Source organism: Rhodnius prolixus, unplaced genomic scaffold, assembly GCF_049639745.1.
Source record: "Rhodnius prolixus isolate KJV_2025 unplaced genomic scaffold, Rpr scaffold_16, whole genome shotgun sequence".
NCBI lineage: Eukaryota > Metazoa > Arthropoda > Insecta > Hemiptera > Reduviidae > Rhodnius > Rhodnius prolixus.
Window position 1 is genome coordinate 732,021 of NW_027411616.1, and position 20,585 is coordinate 752,605.

General features: G+C 28.9%; 1 protein-coding gene across 1 annotated transcript in view; it reads left to right on the forward strand.

Moving 5' to 3' along the window:
* Positions 1 to 20,585, forward strand: part of LOC141457468 (uncharacterized protein KIAA2013 homolog) — a 51,838-nt gene that overhangs the window by 784 nt on the left and 30,469 nt on the right. Inside the window, exons 3-5 of the mRNA XM_074134489.1 lie at positions 1,760 to 2,015; positions 2,679 to 2,915; positions 3,492 to 3,615. Of these exons, the coding sequence (XP_073990590.1) occupies positions 1,760 to 2,015; positions 2,679 to 2,915; positions 3,492 to 3,615 (617 nt within the window). The remainder of the gene's footprint in view (positions 1 to 1,759; positions 2,016 to 2,678; positions 2,916 to 3,491; positions 3,616 to 20,585) is intronic.

Consider the following 20,585-nt stretch of genomic DNA (forward strand, 5'->3'; position numbering starts at 1 on the left):
CTGGTAACCTTGTTTTAATTTAAAAACTAACGATCTATCTATCTACTAAAAATAATTATCTACCTCTTGAGTGTTTTGTTTTAATGCTTGAATAATAATAAATTTATTGCTTTCAAGTTACAACCATCACAAAATAGATAACATAATAAACATAAAAATAGAAATATTAATTTGAAAATTTATTAGTACAGTGCTTTAAAATCGTGTAAAATAGTAAAATACATAAAGATACATGTGGGGAAAGGAATCCTTATTAGACAGGGTGGAAATTGTGAGCATTATAACATACAGATAAATGAAAATAATTGAAATTATTTTGAAGAAATGAATGTTAAGCTAGAGAATAAAAAAAAAAAAAGAAGAGTGACAGCGAAAATTCTTGTTTGTAGCCTACAATAATTTTGATCTCAGTCTTAATCCCCCAATCATGTATTTACAAATATTGAACTGAGTCAGAAGGAGGAGGCAGGTACATTGGCCGAACTTGCTTCAAAAATGGTGCTCACAGACCTCCCAAAACTAACTATATAAGGAACAAAAAGAATTATTAAAAGCCAATAAGAAAAAGATAAGGTGCGCCAGAAAAAAACAGCCGAGGGCTAACAATGGGAGCCACTCCTAGCAACAACAGGAGAATCTTTCAAGACCCTGAGATGAAAGATTCTGTAGCCATGTTGAGGGTAATCGCTTGACTACCTGCCTTGCAAGGAATTAGCCTAACTTACATCCTGGAGTTTTCTCTACTTTCAGAAGTTATTATGATTGGGGAGATTTAATTTCCCCTAAAACTTTATACCAGACGATTTTCTGAGGTAAAGTTTATAAAATCTGCGATATTTTGTACTGGACTGCTAGATGCCTTAAGACGGAATTCGCTGATAAGATTATAGGTTAGAATGTTTTAAACGTCGGTGTAGTTAAATTTTGTTCTCACAAGGAATATGTGCCACAGACCAAAAGAAATAGGTAGATAGAGCTGAACCATAGGATGGGTGTAAAAAAGTTCAGTGTCAATATGTTCTTAAATATTTTCTTTAGTTTGAGGCCGATCATTTTTTCCTGGAACAAAATTGGTTTGCGATTGACCATAGTCTTTGTAATTCGTTTTAGCTTGATAGCTTCCCATGAACCTTCATTAGCGTTTGAAGATGGCCGCCCTTAATGTGTCTTTTTAATGTGTCATTTTTTTTTAAGGTCGCACCATTTTTATAATTTTTTTTAAAATTTGTTTTTATAATTTTATAAAATGTAACATTGTTGCACTGATCTTTCACTGATCAAGAGATCTGTATCTTTGATTTCATTAAGGGGTCGCATAGTTTCCATTTTCGTATGGTAGTTATACCAAACTATCTATATATCTTGAGGCGTAGACTTGGTTTTATAACTGAACTCATTTTTCGACAAGGCCATGTGAGATGTATACAAACTCTCCACAGCTTAAGGTTTAATATCGTAATATCGTTTTTTTAAAAATCAGACTGTGTAAATGGATTTTGTTCTTGGAAAATTTGTATTATAAAAGAACATTCATTTTTTTAAACATTCTTTATTAAATGAATGCCTAATCAATATATCTTGATGAAAATAACAGGCTTATTTAGAACTGTTATCACAATACTATAATCCCAATATTTTTGACCTCACCTCCATTTGCCTTTATTTCCCTTAGACATATCTTCATGCTATTTTATTGAAATAAAGAAATAAATTTATGGGCACACTGGTTGAAGCTAAAGTACACTTTATTAAATTGTAGATCACGCGGAGAGATGTCTTGATGATCATATTACCCCCTATGACCTTGAGTCTCTTGAAGGCAATGCAAATGTACGCCGATTACATAATTGGAAAGATTCTAATGAAGAGGATAATTCATATCTTCCTTGGATTGGAAATGGTCACTTAGGACTGGCTGTTCTTCCTAGATCTTCAGTGTATATCAAACATCCTGATGCTAAATCGCTAAGTCTTCCAATTGGATGGTCTCCGCTAATTGTTCCAATAGCCCATGGGTAAGTATTGTGGTCCTGCCAGATTTTCGAAATTTAGATTTAATCTATTTATGGTAGGTTAGGTACTGAGAATCAACACATTCAGTAAAATTGTTTGCAAGTTGTCAATTGTAATAATTAGATAAAAAGAAGTTATGTGACTTATTGTTGTTTTCCCCCTGGTGTCTTGGATTATCAAGCTAAGGATTAAGCAACAAATTTTACTGAACATGGACTTTTTTTTCGAAAATAGCTCCAACAATGAAATGAATACCATGTTGGTAGAAAATTAGTTAGCCCGAAGTGTGTTTTTACACAATTTCATTTTTGTATTTTTTAATTTTTTTTTTAAACGTTTCCATCGAGTTTGCTAAACGTAACATACCGGTAAAAACCTATAACTTTTCTTTGTAACATTTATTTGAAAAAACTTCTTTAGGGAGTTCTTTGAAATCTGCATTTTTATGTTTAATTTATTAAAGTTCTGGTGGAGAAGAAGGCAGAAGCCATTTCTCTAACTTAATACAGACCCAAGTATTACATTGACCAAAAACTCTCAACAATGGTCCTTTGTGTAGTTTATTTTTAAGAAAATGTGTAAATTAGAATTATTGTAATGATTGCAAGTGAAAGTCTTTCACATATGATATTTGCATGTTTGATTTGCGTTTGTTAATATTTTAGAACCAAGCGGGAGGCTGTTGCTACCCATTTCCCGTCAGGAATTGTATCACGTTACCAATGCTACGGATCTGGACTGTACCTTAGTCATTTGATATACAGCCATAGATCAAGGAAGGAGGTCCTCATTCAAGAAATGAAAATTGCAAATCCAACGGCAGCGCCAATTGTTTTAACGTTAGATATTCAGGTCCGATCACCGGACAAACTGTTGCAAGAAGCTAAGCATAGAATTCTGAGGTAAGGAATCCATTTTGATTTTGTTTATTTGGTTTTAGTAGATTCTGTGAGCTCGCTGTAGCCTCTCCAGCACACATACACAAACCACTACCTTTTATAACAGTCTTTCCCAAAGTAGATTCGCCTTACAAGTACCATTTTATCAAATTTCATCCTTTCTGTACCTTTATTTTAAACTGCAGTTATTTAATAGAAACAAACAATATTACTTTGATAATAAAACATAAAACTGTGATCACATAAAATTTTATTGCATAAAATTCTCCATATTCATTTGAAATTCTCAAAATTGGACTTGAGTCTCTTTCTAAATAAACATTTTCATCATTTCAATAACCAGCAAATTTTTCTTTTTACCAAATCTTAGTGATATTAAATATAGTATATTAGTATTGTAGTATACTATAATTTGCCTCAAAATAAAAAAATTACTTAGAAAGATAAATGTTGAAATAGCTACCTTGATTTTTGGGAAAATTGACTTCTTTTTTTTAATATAGATTAAAACGCTTACAATGATGAATTCGGGTTTTAAATATAATTGATTTATTGAGGTCTTTTGATTTATTGCTACAGATTAAAAGAAGAAAAAAGTGATGGTTCATTATACAATATTATATCTGGAGTTATTAACGTTAATAAAGAGCAAGAAGTTATTGGCATCGCCATTTTGATGAAGAATATTCCTACTTCAATTAAGGTAAATGTAATTCATTTTGACCGGCCAAACTGTCGCCATTCATAAATGATGCAACAGAAGTTCAATCAAAGATAGCAAAGATTATGCTGCTACATTATCATTTAATTCACCTTCTCCAAACCTTTTTTGGTTCGCCTACCAATTGGTAGTACATCATACTAAATTGTATCACTTCGTAAAACTAATTGTATTTCGTGAAATTTGTCATTCTGAGTGTGTTATTTTATCATTATTATCCAGATATAAGGTAGGAAATTTTGAAATTTTGTTCATTTTCTTTATAAATAAAATTGCTGTATTTCCGGTCTTATTAATGATAGACCTGCGATAATCTGTACAATTAAAGTACTCTTTTACATTAACATTTGTGCAAAACTACAGCTTTCTATCTCAATTTTTGAAAAAGATATAGGGCAGGAAATTTTGAGATTTTGTTCATTTTCTTTATACTTAGAATTGCTGTATCTCCGGTCTTATTATGATAGACCTGCGATAATCTGTACAATTAAAGTACACTTTTATCTTAACATATGTGCAAAACTATAGCTTTCTATCTCAATTTTTGAAATAGATATAGGGCAGGAAATTTTGAGATTTTGTTCATATTCTTTATATTTAAAATTGCTGTATCTCCTGTCTTATTAGTGATAGACCTGCGAGAATCTGTAGAATTATAGTACTCTTTTACCTTAACATTTGTCCAAAACTACAGCTTTCTATCTCAATTTTTGAAAAAGATATAGGGCAGGAAATTTTGAGATTTTGTTCATTTTCTTTATATTTAAAATTGCTGTATCACCGGTCTTATTAGTGATAGACCTGCGATAATCAGTACAATTAAAGTACTCGTTTATCTTAACATATGTGCAAAACTATAGCTTTCTATCTCAATTTTTGAAATAGATATAAAGCAGGCAATTTTGAGATTTTATTCATTTTCTTTATAATTAAAATTGCTGTATCTCCGGTCTTATTAATAATAGACCTGCGAAAATGTGGTGAATTATAGTACTCTTTTACCTTAACATTTGTGCAAAACTACAGGTTTCTATCTCAATTTTTAAAAAAGATATAGGGCAGGAAATTTTGAGCTTTTGTTCATTTTCTTTATATTTAAAATTGCTGTATCTCCTGTCTTATTAGTGATAGACCTGCGAGAATTTGTAGAATTATAGTACTCTTTTACCTTAACATTTGTCCAAAACTACAGCTTTCTATCTCAATTTTTGAAAAAAATATAGGGCAGGAAATTTTGAGATTTTGTTAATTTTCTTTATATTTAAAATTGCTGTATCTCCGGTCTTATTAATGATAGACCTGCAATAATCTGTACAATTAAAGTACTCTTTTATCTTAACATATGTGCAAAACTATAGCTTTCTATCTCAATTTTTGAAATAGATATAGGGCAGGAAATTTTGAGATTTTGTTCATTTTCTTTATATTTAAAATTGCTGAATCTCCTGTCTTATTAGTGATAGACCTGCGAGAATTTGTAGAATTATAGTACTCTTTTACCTTAACATTTGTCCAAAACTACAGCTTTCTATCTCAATTTTTGAAAAAGATATAGGGCAGGAAATTTTGAGATTTTGTTCATTTTCTTTATACTTAGAATTGCTGTATCTCCGGTCTTATTATGATAGACCTGCGATAATCTGTACAATTAAAGTACACTTTTATCTTAACATATGTGCAAAACTATAGCTTTCTATCTCAATTTTTGAAATAGATATAGGGCAGGAAATTTTGAGATTTTGTTCATTTTCTTTATATTTAAAATTGCTGTATCTCCTGTCTTATTAGTGATAGACCTGCGAGAATCTGTAGAATTATAGTACTCTTTTACCTTAACATTTGTCCAAAACTACAGCTTTCTATCTCAATTTTTGAAAAAGATATAGGGCAGGAAATTTTGAGATTTTGTTCATTTTCTTTATATTTAAAATTGCTGTATCACCGGTCTTATTAATGATAGACCTGCGATAATCAGTACAATTAAAGTACTCGTTTATCTTAACATATGTGCAAAACTATAGCTTTCTATCTCAATTTTTGAAATAGATATAAAGCAGGCAATTTTGAGATTTTATTCATTTTCTTTATAATTAAAATTGCTGTATCTCCGGTCTTATTAATAATAGACCTGCGAAAATGTGGTGAATTATAGTACTCTTTTACCTTAACATTTGTGCAAAACTACAGGTTTCTATCTCAATTTTTAAAAAAGATATAGGGCAGGAAATTTTGAGCTTTTGTTCATTTTCTTTATATTTAAAATTGCTGTATCTCCTGTCTTATTAGTGATAGACCTGCGAGAATTTGTAGAATTATAGTACTCTTTTACCTTAACATTTGTCCAAAACTACAGCTTTCTATCTCAATTTTTGAAAAAAATATAGGGCAGGAAATTTTGAGATTTTGTTAATTTTCTTTATATTTAAAATTGCTGTATCTCCGGTCTTATTAATGATAGACCTGCAATAATCTGTACAATTAAAGTACTCTTTTATCTTAACATATGTGCAAAACTATAGCTTTCTATCTCAATTTTTGAAATAGATATAGGGCAGGAAATTTTGAGATTTTGTTCATTTTCTTTATATTTAAAATTGCTGAATCTCCTGTCTTATTAGTGATAGACCTGCGAGAATTTGTAGAATTATAGTACTCTTTTACCTTAACATTTGTCCAAAACTACAGCTTTCTATCTCAATTTTTGAAAAAGATATAGGGCAGGAAATTTTGAGATTTTGTTAATTTTCTTTATATTTAAAATTGCTGTATCACCGGTCTTATTAATGATAGACCTGCGATAATCTGTAGAATTATAGTACTCTTTTACCTTAACATTTGTGCAAAACTATAGCTTTCTATCTCAATTTTTGAAAAAGATATAGGGTAGGAAATTTTGAGATTTTGTTCATATTCTTCATATTTAGAATTGCTGTATCTCCGGTCATATTATGATAGACCTGCGAGAATCTGTAGAATTATAGTACTCTTTTACCTTAACATTTGTGCAAAACTATAGCTTTCTATCTCAATTTTTGAAAAAGATATAGGGCAGGAAATTTTGAGCTTTTGTTCATTTTCTTTATATTTAAAATTGCTGTATCTCCTGTCTTATTAGTGATAGACCTGCGAGAATTTGTAGAATTGTAGTACTCTTTTACCTTAACATTTGTCCATAACTACAGCTTTCTATCTCAATTTTTGAAAAAAATATAGGGCAGGAAATTTTGAGATTTTGTTCATTTTCTTTATATTTAAAATTGCTGTATCTCCGGTCTTATTAATGATAGACCTGCGATAATCTGTAGAATTATAGTACTCTCTTACCTTAACATTTGCGCAAGATTACAGTTTTCTATCTCAATTTTTGAAAAAGATATAGGGTAGGAAATTTTGAGATTTTGTTCATTTTCTTTATATTTAAAATTGCTGTATCTCCTGTCTTATTAGGGATAGACCTGCGAAAATCTGTAGAATTATAGTACTCATATACCTTAACATTTGTGCAAAACTACAGCTTTCTATGCCAATTTTTGAAAAAGATATAGGGCAGGAAATTTTGAGATTTTATTCATTTTCTTTATATTTAAAATTGCTGTATCTCCTGTCTTATTAGTGATAGACCTGCGATAATTTGTAGAATTATAGTACTCTTTTACCTTAACATTTGTCCAAAACTACAGCTTTCTATCTCAATTAATGAAAAAAATATAGGGCAGGAAATTTTGAGATTTTGTTCATTTTCTTTATATTTAAAATTGCTGTATCTCCGGTCTTATTAATGATAGACCTGCGATAATCTGTAGAATTATAGTACTCTTTTACCTTAACATTTGTGCAAAACTACAGTTTTCTATCTCAATTTTTGAAAAAGATATAGGGCACGAAATTTTGAGATTTTGTTTATTTTCTTTATATTTAAAATTGCTGTATTTCCGGTCTTACTAATGATAGACCTGCGATTATCTGTACAATTAAAGTACTCTTTTACCTTAACATTTGTGCAATATTACAGCTTTCTATCTCAATTTTTGAAAAAGATATAGGGTAGGAAATTTTGAGATTTTGTTCATTTTCTTTATATTTAAAATTGCTGTATCTCCTGTCTTATTAGTGATAGACCTGCGATAATCTGTACAATTAAAGTACTCTAATATCTTAACATATGCGCAAAACTATAGCTTTCTATCTCAATTTTTGAAATAGATATAAAGCAGGAAATTTTGAGATTTTGTTCATTTTCTTTATATTTAAAATTGCTGTATCTCCTGTCTTATTAGTGATAGACCTGCGAGAATCTGTAGAATTATAGTACTCTTTTACCTTAACATTTGTGCAAAACTACAGATTTCTATCTCAATTTTTGAAAAAGATATAGGGTAGGAAATTTTGAGATTTTGTTCATTTTCTTCATATTTTGAACTGCTTTATCTCCGGTCATATTATGATAGACCTGCGATAATCTGTACAATTAAAGTACTCTTTTATCTTAACATATCTGCAAAACTATAGCTTTCGATCTCAATTTTTGAAATAGATATAGGGCAGGAAATTTTGAGATTTGGTTCATTTTCTTTATATTTGAAATTGCTGTATTTCTTGTCTTTTTAGCGATAGACCTGCGAGAATCTGTAGAATTACAGTACTCTTTTACTGTAACATTTGTCCAAAACTACAGCTTTCTATCTGAATTTAAGAACAAGATATAGGGCACGAAATTTTGAGATTTTGTTTATTTTCTTTATTTTTAAAATTGCAGTATAACAGGTCTTATTAATGATAGACCTGCGATAATCTGTAGAATTATAGTACTCTTTTACCTTAACATTTGTGCAAAACTATAGCTTTCCATCTCAATTTTTGAAATAGATATAAAGCAGGAAATTTTGAGATTTTGTTCATTTTCTTTATATTTAAAATTGCTGTATCTCCTGTCTTATTAGTGATAGACCTGCGAGAATCTGTAGAATTATAGTACTCTTTTACCTTAACATTTGTGCAAAACTACAGCTTTCTATGCCAATTTTTGAAAAAGATATAGAGCAGGAAATTTTGAGATTTTGTTCATTTTCTTTATAATTAAAATTGCTGTATCTCCTGTCTTATTAGTGATAGACCTGCGAGAATTTGTAGAATATAGTACTCTTTTACCTTAACATTTGTGCAAAACTACAGTTTTCTATCTTAATTTTTGAAAAAGATATAGGGTAGGAAATTTTGAGATTTTGTTCATTTTTTTTATATTTAAAATTGCTGTATTTCCGGTCTTATTAATGATAGACCTGCGATAATCTGTACAATTAAAGTACACTTTTACCTTAACATTTGTGCAAAACTACAGCTTTCTATCTCAATTTTTGAAAAAGATATGGGGTAGGAAATTTAGAGATTTTGTTCATTTTCTTTATATTTAAAATTGCTGTATTTCCGGTCTTACTAATGATAGACCTGCGATTATCCGTACAATTAAAGTACTCTTTTACCTTAACATTTGTGCAATACTACAGCTTTCTATCTCAATTTTTGAAAAAGATATAGGGCAGAAAATTTTGAGATTTTGTTCATTTTCTTTATATTTAAAATTGCTGTATCTCCTGTCTTATTAGTGATAGACCTGCGATAATCTGTACTATTAAAGTACTCTTTTATCTTAACATATGTGCAAAACTATAGCTTTCTATCTCAATTTTTGAAATAGATATAGGGCAGGAAATTTTGAGATTTTGTTCATTTTCTTTATATTTAAAAGTGCTGTATTTCTGGTCTTATTAATGATAGACCTGCGATAATCTGTACAATTAAAGTACTCTTTTACCTTAACATTTGTGCAAAACTACAGCTTTCTATCTCAATTTTTGAAAAAGATATGGGGTAGGAAATTTTGAGATTTTGTTTATTTTCTTTATATTTAAAATTGCTGTATTTCCGGTCTTACTAATGATAGACCTGCGATTATCTGTACAATTAAAGTACTCTTTTACCTTAACATTTGTGCAATATTACAGCTTTCTATCTCAATTTTTGAAAAAGATATAGGGCAGAAAATTTTGAGATTTTGTTCATTTTCTTTATATTTAAAATTGCTGTATCTCCTGTCTTATTAGTGATAGACCTGCGATAATCTGTACAATTAAAGTACTCTTTTATCTTAACATATGTGCAAAACAATCGCATTCTATCTCAATTTTTGAAAAAGATATAGGGCACGAAATTTTGAGATTTTGTTCATTTTCTTTATTTTTAAAATTGCAGTATCACCGGTCTTACTAATGATAGACCTGCGATTATCTGTACAATTAAAGTACTCTTTTACCTTAACATTTGTGCAATATTACAGCTTTCTATCTCAATTTTTGAAAAAGATATGGGGTAGGAAATTTTGAGATTTTGTTCATTTTCTTTATATTTAGAATTGCTGTATCTCCGGTCATATTATGATAGACCTGCGATAATCTGTACAATTAAAGTACTCTAATATCTTAACATATGCGCAAAACTATAGCTTTCTATCTCAATTTTTGAAATAGATATAAAGCAGGAAATTTTGAGATTTTGTTCATTTTCTTTATATTTAAAATTGCTGTATCTCCTGTCTTATTAGTGATAGACCTGCGAGAATCTGTAGAATTATAGTACTCTTTTACCTTAACATTTGTGCAAAACTACAGATTTCTATCTCAATTTTTGAAAAAGATATAGGGTAGGAAATTTTGAGATTTTGTTCATTTTCTTCATATTTTGAACTGCTTTATCTCCGGTCATATTATGATAGACCTGCGATAATCTGTACAATTAAAGTACTCTTTTATCTTAACATATCTGCAAAACTATAGCTTTCGATCTCAATTTTTGAAATAGATATAGGGCAGGAAATTTTGAGATTTGGTTCATTTTCTTTATATTTGAAATTGCTGTATTTCTTGTCTTTTTAGCGATAGACCTGCGAGAATCTGTAGAATTATAGTACTCTTTTACTATAACATTTGTCCAAAACTACAGCTTTCTATCTCAATTTTTGAAAAAGATATAGGGCAGGAAATTTTTAGATTTTGTTCATTTTCTTTATTTTTAAAATTGCAGTATAACAGGTCTTATTAATGATAGACCTGCGAGAATCTGTAGAATTATAGTACTGTTTTACCTTAACATTTGTCCGAAACTACAGGTTTCTATCTCAATTTTTGAAAAAAATTGAGGGCAGGAAATTTTGAGATTTTGTTCATTTTCTTTATATTTAAAATTGCTGTATCTCCTGTCTTATTAGTGATAGACCTGCGAGAATTTGTAGAATTATAGTACTCTTTTACCTTAATATTTGTGCAAAACTACAGTTTTCTATCTCAATTTTTGAAAAAGATATAGGGTAGGAAATTTTGAGATTTGGTTCATTTTCTTTATATTTGAAATTGCTGTATTTCTTGTCTTTTTAGCGATAGACCTGCGAGAATCTGTAGAATTATAGTACTCTTTTACCGTAACATTTGTCCAAAACTACAGCTTTCTATCTCAATTTTTGAAAAAGATATGGGGTAGGAAATTTTTAGATTTTGTTCATTTTCTTTATATTTAAAATTGCTGTATCTCTTGTCTTATTAGTGATAGACCTGCGAGAATCTGTAGAATTATAGTACTGTTTTACCTTAACATTTGTCCGAAACTACAGGTTTCTATCTCAATTTTTGAAAAAAATTGAGGGCAGGAAATTTTGAGATTTTGTTCATTTTCTTTATATTTAAAATTGCTGTATCTCCGGTCCTATTAATGATAGACCTGCGATAATCTGTAGAATTATAGTACTCTTTTACCTTAACATTTGTGCAAAACTATAGCTTTCTATCTCAATTTTTGAAAAAGATATAGGGTTAGGGTAGGAAATTTTGAGATTTTGTTCATTTTCTTCATATTTAGAATTGCTGTATCTCCGGTCATATTATGATAGACCTGCGATAATCTGTACAATTAAAGTACTCTTTTATCTTAACATATGTGCAAAACTATAGCTTGCTATCTCAATTTTTGAAATAGATATAAAGCAGGAAATTTTGAGATTTTGTTCATATTCTTTATATTTAAAATTGCTGTATCTCCTGTCTTATTAGTGATAGACCTGCGAGAATCTGTAGAATTATAGTACTCTTTTACCTTAACATTTGTGCAAAACTACAGCTTTCTATCTCAATTTTTGAAAAAGATATAGGGTAGGAAATTTTGAGATTTTGTTCATTTTCTTCATATTTAGAATTGCTGTATCTCCGGCCATATTATGATAGACCTGCGATAATCTGTACAATTAAAGTACTCTTTTATCCTTACATATGTACAAAACTATAGCTTTCTATCTCAATTTTTGAAATAGATATAAAGCAGGAAATTTTGAGATTTTGTTCATTTTCTTTATATTTAAAATTGCTGTATCTCCTGTCTTATTAGTGATAGACCTGCGAGAATCTGTAGAATTATAGTACTCTTTTACCTTAACATTTGTGCAAAATTACAGCTTTCTATGCCAATTTTTGAAAAAGATATAGAGCAGGAAATTTTGAGATTTTGTTCATTTTCTTTATAATTAAAATTGCTGTATCTCCTGTCTTATTAGTGATAGACCTGCGAGAATTTGTAGAATTATAGTACTCTTTTACCTTAATATTTGTGCAAAACTACAGTTTTCTATCTCAATTTTTGAAAAAGATATAGGGTAGGAAATTTTGAGATTTTGTTCATTTTTTTTATATTTAAAATTGCTGTATTTCCGGTCTAATTAATGATAGACCTGCGATAATCTGTACAATTAAAGTACACTTTTACCTTAACATTTGTGCAAAACTACAGCTTTCTATCTCAATTTTTGAAAAAGATATGGGGTAGGAAATTTTGAGATTTTGTTTATTTTCTTCATATTTAGAATTGCTGTATCTCCTGTCTTATTAGTGATAGACCTGCGATAATCTGTACAATTAAAGTACTCTTTTATCTTAACATATGTGCAAAACTATAGCATTCTATCTCAATTTTTGAAAAAGATATAGGGCACGAAATTTTGAGATTTGGTTCATTTTCTTTATTTTTAAAATTGCAGTATCACCGGTCTTACTAATGATAGACCTGCGATTATCTGTACAATTAAAGTACTCTTTTACCTTAACATTTGTGCAATATTACAGCTTTCTATCTCAATTTTTGAAAAAGATACAGGGTAGGAAATTTTGAGATTTTGTTCATTTTCTTTATATTTAGAATTCCTGTATCTCCGGTCATATTATGATAGACCTGCGATAATCTGTACAATTAAAGTACTCTAATATCTTAACATATGCGCAAAACTATAGCTTTCTATCTCAATTTTTGAAATAGATATAGGGCAGGAAATTTTGAGATTTTGTTCATTTTCTTTATATTTAAAATTGCTGTATCTCCTGTCTTATTAGTGATAGACCTGCGAGAATCTGTAGAATTATAGTACTCTTTTACCTTAACATTTGTGCAAAACTACAGATTTCTATCTCAATTTTTGAAAAAGATATAGGGTAGGAAATTTTGAGATTTTGTTCTTTTTCTTTATATTTAAAATTGCTGTATCTCCTGTCTTATTATTGATAGACCTGCGAGAATCTGTAGAATTATAGTACTCTTTTACCTTAACATTTGTGCAAAATTAGAGCTTTCTATGCCAATTTTTGAAAAAGATATAGAACAGGAAATTTTGAGATTTTGTTCATTTTCTTTATAATTAAAATTGCTGTATCTACTGTCTTATTAGTGATAGACCTGCGAGAATTTGTAGAATTATAGTACTCTTTTACCTTATTATTTGTGCAAAACTACAGTTTTCTATCTCAATTTTTGAAAAAGATATAGGGTAGGAAATTTTGAGATTTTGTTCATTTTTTTTATATTTAAAATTGCTGTATTTCCGGTCTTATTAATGATAGACCTACGATAATCTGTACAATTAAAGTACACTTTTACCTTAACATTTGTGCAAAACTACAGCTTTCTATCTCAATTTTTGAAAAAGATATGGGGTAGGAAATTTTGAGATTTTGTTTATTTTCTTTATATTTAAAATTGCTGTATTTCCGGTCTTACTAATGATAGACCTGCGATAATCTGTAGAATTATAGTACTCTTTTACCTTAACATTTGTGCAATATTACAGCTTTCTATCTCAATTTTTGAAAAAGATATAGGGCAGAAAATTTTGAGATTTTGTTCATTTTCTTTATATTTAAAATTGCTGTATCTCCTGTCTTATTAGTGATAGACCTGCGAGAATCTGTAGAATTATAGTACTCTTTTACCTTAACATTTGTGCAATATTACAGCTTTCTATCTCAATTTTTGAAAAAGATATGGGGTAGGAAATTTTGAGATTTTGTTTATTTTCTTTATATTTAAAATTGCTGTATTTCCGGTCTTACTAATGATAGACCTGCGATTATCTATACAATTAAAGTACTCTTTTACCTTAACATTTGTGCAATATTACAGCTTTCTATCTCAATTTTTGAAAAAGATATAGGGCAGAAAATTTTGAGATTTTGTTCATTTTCTTTATATTTAAAATTGCTGTATCTCCTGTCTTATTAGTGATAGACCTGCGATAATCTGTACAATTAAAGTACTCTTTTATCTTAACATATGTGCAAAACTATAGCTTTCTATCTCAATTTTTGAAATAGATATAGGGCAGGAAATTTTGAGATTTTGTTCATTTTCTTTATATTTAAAATTGCTGTATCTCCTGTCTTATTAGTGATAGACCTGCGAGAATCTGTAGAATTATAGTACTCTTTTACCTTAACATTTGTGCAAAACTACAGATTTCTATCTCAATTTTTGAAAAAGATATAGGGTAGGAAATTTTGAGATTTTGTTCATTTTCTTCATATTTTGAACTGCTTTATCTCCGGTCATATTATGATAGACCTGCGATAATCTGTACAATTAAAGTTCTCTTTTATCTTAACATATCTGCAAAACTATAGCTTTCAATCTCAATTTTTGAAATAGATATAGGGCAGGAAATTTTGAGATTTGGTTCATTTTCTTTATATTTGAAATTGCTGTATTTCTTGTCTTTTTAGCGATAGACCTGCGAGAATCTGTAGAATTATAGTACTCTTTTACCGTAACATTTGTCCAAAACTACAGCTTTCTATCTCAATTTTTGAAAAAGATATGGGGTAGGAAATTTTTAGATTTTGTTCATTTTCTTTATATTTAAAATTGCTGTATCTCTTGTCTTATTAGTGATAGACCTGCGAGAATCTGTAGAATTATAGTACTGTTTTACCTTAACATTTGTCCGAAACTACAGGTTTCTATCTCAATTTTTGAAAAAAATTGAGGGCAGGAAATTTTGAGATTTTGTTCATTTTCTTTATATTTAAAATTGCTGTATCTCCTGTCTTATTAGTGATAGACCTGCGAGAATCTGTAGAATTATAGTACTCTTTTACCTTAACATTTGTGCAAAACTACAGCTTTCTATCTCAATTTTTGAAAAAGATATAGGGTAGGAAATTTTGAGATTTTGTTCATTTTCTTCATATTTAGAATTGCTGTATCTCCGGCCATATTATGATAGACCTGCGATAATCTGTACAATTAAAGTACTCTTTTATCCTTACATATGTACAAAACTATAGCTTTCTATCTCAATTTTTGAAATAGATATAAAGCAGGAAATTTTGAGATTTTGTTCATTTTCTTTATATTTAAAATTGCTGTATCTCCTGTCTTATTATTGATAGACCTGCGAGAATCTGTAGAATTATAGTATTCTTTTACCTTAACATTTGTGCAAAACTACAGCTTTCTATGCCAATTTTTGAAAAAGATATAGAGCAGGAAATTTTGAGATTTTGTTCATTTTCTTTATAATTAAAATTGCTGTATCTCCTGTCTTATTAGTGATAGACCTGCGAGAATTTGTAGAATTATAGTACTCTTTTACCTTAACATTTGTGCAAAACTACAGTTTTCTATCTCAATTTTTGAAAAAGATATAGGGTAGGAAATTTTGAGATTTTGTTCATTTTTTTTATATTTAAAATTGCTGTATTTCCGGTCTTATTAATGATAGACCTGCGATAATCTGTACAATTAAAGTACACTTTTACCTTAACATTTGTGCAAAACTACAGCTTTCTATCTCAATTTTTGAAATAGATATAAAGCAGGAAATTTTGAGATTTTGTTCATTTTCTTTATATTTAAAATTGCTGTATCTCCTGTCTTATTAGTGATAGACCTGCGAGAATCTGTAGAATTATAGTACTCTTTTACCTTAACATTTGTGCAAAACTACAGCTTTCTATGCCAATTTTTGAAAAAGATATAGAGCAGGAAATTTTGTGATTTTGTTCATTTTCTTTATAATTAAAAGTGCTGTATCTCCTGTCTTATTAGTGATAGACCTGCGAGAATTTGTAGAATTATAGTACTCTTTTACCTTAACATTTGTGCAAAACTACAGTTTTCTATCTCAATTTTTGAAAAAGATATAGGGTAGGAAATTTTGAGATTTTGTTCATTTTTTTTATATTTAAAATTGCTGTATTTCCGGTCTTATTAATGATAGACCTGCGATAATCTGTACAATTAAAGTACACTTTTACCTTAACATTTGTGCAAAACTACAGCTTTCTATCTCAATTTTTGAAAAAGATATGGGGTAGGAAATTTTGAGATTTTGTTTATTTTCTTTATATTTAAAATTGCTGTATTTCCGGTCTTACTAATGATAGACCTGCGATTATCTGTACAATTAAAGTACTCTTTTACCTTAACATTTGTGCAATATTACAGCTTTCTATCTCAATTTTTGAAAAAGATATGGGGTAGGAAATTTTGAGATTTTGTTTATTTTCTTTATATTTAAAATTGCTGTATTTCCGGTCTTACTAATGATAGACCTGCGATTATCTATACAATTAAAGTACTCTTTTACCTTAACATTTGTGCAATATTACAGCTTTCTATCTCAATTTTTGAAAAAGATATAGGGCAGAAAATTTTGAGATTTTGTTCATTTTCTTTATATTTAAAATTGCTGTATCTCCTGTCTTATTAGTGATAGACCTGCGATAATCTGTACAATTAAAGTACTCTTTTATCTTAACATATGTGCAAAACTATAGCTTTCTATCTCAATTTTTGAAATAGATATAGGGCAGGAAATTTTGAGATTTTGTTCATTTTCTTGATATTTAAAATTGCTGTATCTCTTGTCTTATTAGTGATAGATCTGCGAGAATCTGTAGAATTATAGTACTGTTTTACCTTAACATTTGTCCAAAACTACAGCTTTCTATCTGAATTTAAGAACAAGATATAGGGCACGAAATTTTGAGATTTTGTTTATTTTCTTTATTTTTAAAATTGCAGTATAACCGGTCTTATTAATGATAGACCTGCGATAATCTGTAGAATTATAGTACTCTTTTACCTTAACATTTGTGCAAAACTATAGCTTTCTATCTCAATTTTTGAAATAGATATAAAGCAGGAAATTTTGAGATTTTGTTCATTTTCTTTATATTTAAAATTGCTGTATCTCCTGTCTTATTAGTGATAGACCTGCGAGAATCTGTAGAATTATAGTACTCTTTTACCTTAACATTTGTGCAATACTACAGCTTTCTATGCCAATTTTTGAAAAAGATATAGAGCAGGAAATTTTGAGATTTTGTTCATTTTCTTTATAATTAAAATTGCTGTATCTCCTGTCTTATTAGTGATAGACCTGCGAGAATTTGTAGAATTATAGTACTCTTTTACCTTAACATTTGTGCAAAACTACAGTTTTCTATCTTAATTTTTGAAAAAGATATAGGGTAGGAAATTTTGAGATTTTGTTCATTTTTTTTATATTTAAAATTGCTGTATTTCCGGTCTTATTAATGATAGACCGGCGATAATCTGTACAATTAAAGTACACTTTTACCTTAACATTTGTGCAAAACTACAGCTTTCTATCTCAATTTTTGAAAAAGATATGGGGTAGGAAATTTAGAGATTTTGTTCATTTTCTTTATATTTAAAATTGCTGTATTTCCGGTCTTACTAATGATAGACCTGCGATTATCCGTACAATTAAAGTACTCTTTTACCTTAACATTTGTGCAATACTACAGCTTTCTATCTCAATTTTTGAAAAAGATATAGGGCAGAAAATTTTGAGATTTTGTTCATTTTCTTTATATTTAAAATTGCTGTATCACCGGTCTTATTAATGATAGACCTGCGATAATCTGTAGAATTATAGTACTCTTTTACCTTAACATTTGTGCAAAACTACAGCTTTCTATCTCAATTTTTGAAAAAGATATGGGGTAGGAAATTTTGAGATTTTGTTTATTTTCTTTATATTTAAAATTGCTGTATTTCCGGTCTTACTAATGATAGACCTGCGATTATCTGTACAATTAAAGTACTCTTTTACCTTAACATTTGTGCAATATTACAGCTTCCTATCTCAATTTTTGAAAAAGATATAGGGCAGAAAATTTTGAGATTTTGTTCATTTTCTTTATATTTAAAATTGCTGTATCTCCTGTCTTATTAGTGATAGACCTGCGATAATCTGTACAATTAAAGTACTCTTTTATCTTAACATATGTGCAAAACTATAGCATTCTATCTCAATTTTTGAAAAAGATATAGGGCACGAAATTTTGAGATTTTGTTCATTTTCTTTATTTTTAAAATTGCAGTATCACCGGTCTTACTAATGATAGACCTGCGATTATCTGTACAATTAAAGTACTCTTTTACCTTAACATTTTGTGCAATATTACAGCTTTCTATCTCAATTTTTGAAAAAGATATAGGGTAGGAAATTTTGAGATTTTGTTCATTTTCTTTATATTTAGAATTGCTGTATCTCCGGTCATATTATGATAGACCTGCGATAATCTGTACAATTAAAGTACTCTAATATCTTAACATATGCGCAAAACTATAGCTTTCTATCTCAATTTTTGAAATAGATATAAAGCAGGAAATTTTGAGATTTTGTTCATTTTCTTTATATTTAAAATTGCTGTATCTCCTGTCTTATTAGTGATAGACCTGCGAGAATCTGTAGAATTATAGTACTCTTTTACCTTAACATTTGTGCAAAACTACAGATTTCTATCTCAATTTTTGAAAAAGATATAGGGTAGGAAATTTTGAGATTTTGTTCATTTTCTTCATATTTTGAACTGCTTTATCTCCGGTCATATTATGATAGACCTGCGATAATCTGTACAATTAAAGTACTCTTTTATCTTAACATATCTGCAAAACTATAGCTTTCGATCTCAATTTTTGAAATAGATATAGGGCAGGAAATTTTGAGATTTTGTTCATTTTCTTGATATTTAAAATTGCTGTATTTCTTGTCTTTTTAGCGATAGACCTGCGAGAATCTGTAGAATTATAGTACTCTTTTACTGTAACATTTGTCCAAAACTACAGCTTTCTATCTGAATTTAAGAACAAGATATAGGGCACGAAATTTTGAGATTTTGTTTATTTTCTTTATTTTTAAAATTGCAGTATAACCGGTCTTATTAATGATAGACCTGCGATAATCTGTAGAATTATAGTACTCTTTTACCTTAACATTTGTGCAAAACTATAGCTTTCTATCTCAATTTTTGAAATAGATATAAAGCAGGAAATTTTGAGATTTTGTTCATTTTCTTTATATTTAAAATTGCTGTATCTCCTGTCTTATTAGTGATAGACCTGCGAGAATCTGTAGAATTATAGTACTCTTTTACCTTAACATTTGTGCAAAACTACAGCTTTCTATGCCAATTTTTGAAAAAGATATAGAGCAGGAAATTTTGAGATTTTGTTCATTTTCTTTATAATTAAAATTGCTGTATCTCCTGTCTTATTAGTGATAGACCTGCGAGAATTTGTAGAATTATAGTACTCTATTACCTTAACATTTGTGCAAAACTACAGTTTTCTATCTTAATTTTTGATAAAGATATAGGGTAGGAAATTTTGAGATTTTGTTCATTTTTTTTATATTTAAAATTGCTGTATTTCCGGTCTTATTAATGATAGACCTGCGATAATCTGTACAATTAAAGTACACTTTTACCTTAACATTTGTGCAAAACTACAGCTTTCTATCTCAATTTTTGAAAAAGATATGGGGTAGGAAATTTAGAGATTTTGTTCATTTTCTTTATATTTAAAATTGCTGTATTTCCGGTCTTACTAATGATAGACCTGCGATTATCCGTACAATTAAAGTACTCTTTTACCTTAACATTTGTGCAATACTACAGCTTTCTATCTCAATTTTTGAAAAAGATATAGGGCAGAAAATTTTGAGATTTTGTTCATTTTCTTTATATTTAAAATTGCTGTATCTCCTGTCTTATTAGTGATAGACCTGCGATAATCTGTACTATTAAAGTACTCTTTTATCTTAACATATGTGCAAAACTATAGCTTTCTATCTCAATTTTTGAAATAGATATAGGGCAGGAAATTTTGAGATTTTGTTCATTTTCTTTATATTTAAAATTGCTGTATTTCCGGTCTTATTAATGATAGACCTGCGATAATCTGTACAATTAAAGTACTCTTTTACCTTAACATTTGTGCAAAACTACAGCTTTCTATCTCAATTTTTGAAAAAGATATGGGGTAGGAAATTTTGAGATTTTGTTTATTTTCTTTATATTTAAAATTGCTGTATTTCCGGTCTTACTAATGATAGACCTGCGATTATCTGTACAATTAAAGTACTCTTTTACCTTAACATTTGTGCAATATTACAGCTTTCTATCTCAATTTTTGAAAAAGATATAGGGTAGGAAATTTTGAGATTTTGTTCATTTTCTTTATATTTAGAATTGCTGTATCTCCGGTCATATTATGATAGACCTGCGATAATCTGTACAATTAAAGTACTCTAATATCTTAACATATGCGCAAAACTA